This window comes from Frankliniella occidentalis, unplaced genomic scaffold, assembly GCF_000697945.3.
Source record: "Frankliniella occidentalis isolate FOCC.00 unplaced genomic scaffold, Focc_3.1 Scaffold440, whole genome shotgun sequence".
In the NCBI taxonomy this organism is placed as follows: domain Eukaryota; kingdom Metazoa; phylum Arthropoda; class Insecta; order Thysanoptera; family Thripidae; genus Frankliniella; species Frankliniella occidentalis.
The window spans coordinates 31125-32277 of NW_026267559.1; the positions used below are offsets into that span (position 1 = coordinate 31125).

The 1153-nt window shown below is 54.9% G+C and overlaps 1 protein-coding gene across 2 annotated transcripts in view; it reads right to left on the bottom strand.

Annotated features, from left to right (window-relative positions):
* The window catches only part of LOC113215005 (LIM/homeobox protein Awh), a 42846-nt gene that overhangs the window by 6568 nt on the left and 35125 nt on the right, over positions 1–1153 (bottom strand). For both annotated transcript variants that reach the window (XM_052274793.1, XM_052274792.1), the window contains exon 4: positions 531–748. In XM_052274793.1, the coding sequence (XP_052130753.1) occupies positions 531–748 (218 nt within the window). The remainder of the gene's footprint in view (positions 1–530; positions 749–1153) is intronic.

The following is a 1153-nucleotide window of genomic DNA, read 5'->3' on the forward strand; positions in this document are numbered from 1 at the left end:
CATGGCGACGAGGGCCGCTGGAGCTCGCTGCTGGAGCTGGCTGAGGGGGAGAGCACAGCCCAGCGGTGTGAATCGATGCGCCCCTCCGGAGGTGCGAGCGAGCGCCGGGGCGGGGGCACGTAGGCAGGCCAGCCCACGCACGGCTGCGCTGGGGTTGCCTACTCCCAGGGGGCAGTGTTTAGGCATTTAGTTGCGAGGATGCACGGCCCGCCCGGGGGGTGTTTGGCCTTGGGGCGGTCGTGTAGGAGGGCGTGGCGGGCGAGGCCGCGAGGGGGGAGGGGGGGGGGTGACGCCCGGGGCCGGGAGGACGCGCGCGCCGCCGGTCAGCGCCCGCCCGGATAATAGAGGTAATCAACATCCCCCTCCTGACGTCGTGGGTTCAAATACCGACCAACACCCTCCAAAAATAAATTTCAACAGATAAAAGCAGCCCATTTTTGGCATGCTACCACCAACTAATCTGATTACAAAGAAAATATGCGAGGGGGAGAGTGATCAAACTGTGATTGTGGATCTGCTAATAGACTCACCGTCGGACGACGTGCTGCCGAGGTCCATGGTCTCGAGGTAGTGGGTCTTGCACAGCACCCGGTTCTCGAGCAGCGCGAACTCCTCTCCCGAGGACAGCTGCCGGTGGCACGCGTCGCACGCGAAGCACGCCAGGTGGTACACCAGGTCGCGCGCCTTGCGCACCCAGTCGCTCGCCGAGATGGACCGGCAGCACTTGGAGCACTTGGTGCCGAACATCCTGCAACAGAAGAGAAAGGCACATGGGTGTCAAACAGTTCCCCAAAAATGTAACTTTCCCAAAAGTTGGATCGTGTAGCCCAAGAAGCTTTCGAAGACCACGCAGGGGTCACACAAAAGCATAAAAAAATATTTCAGTGGAAGATCACGTTACGCATTACTTGTAAAGTATATAGATAATTTACAAATCTTAATTCACATTTAATTAGGTATTCAGGCATGAAAAGATTGGGTTGTGTTCTGCGTCTCCTATACTTTGTAATGTTTTGAAGGGTCTAAGACTCGGTCTAAGACTACGTCGGTGTAAAGAGGGACGTAGAGACAGTTTGCGAGTGATACTTTTCAATAGAGACATGGTTTGAAAATAATGTTTCTGAATTCATTTAGTTCTGTCTCTTCATAGTTA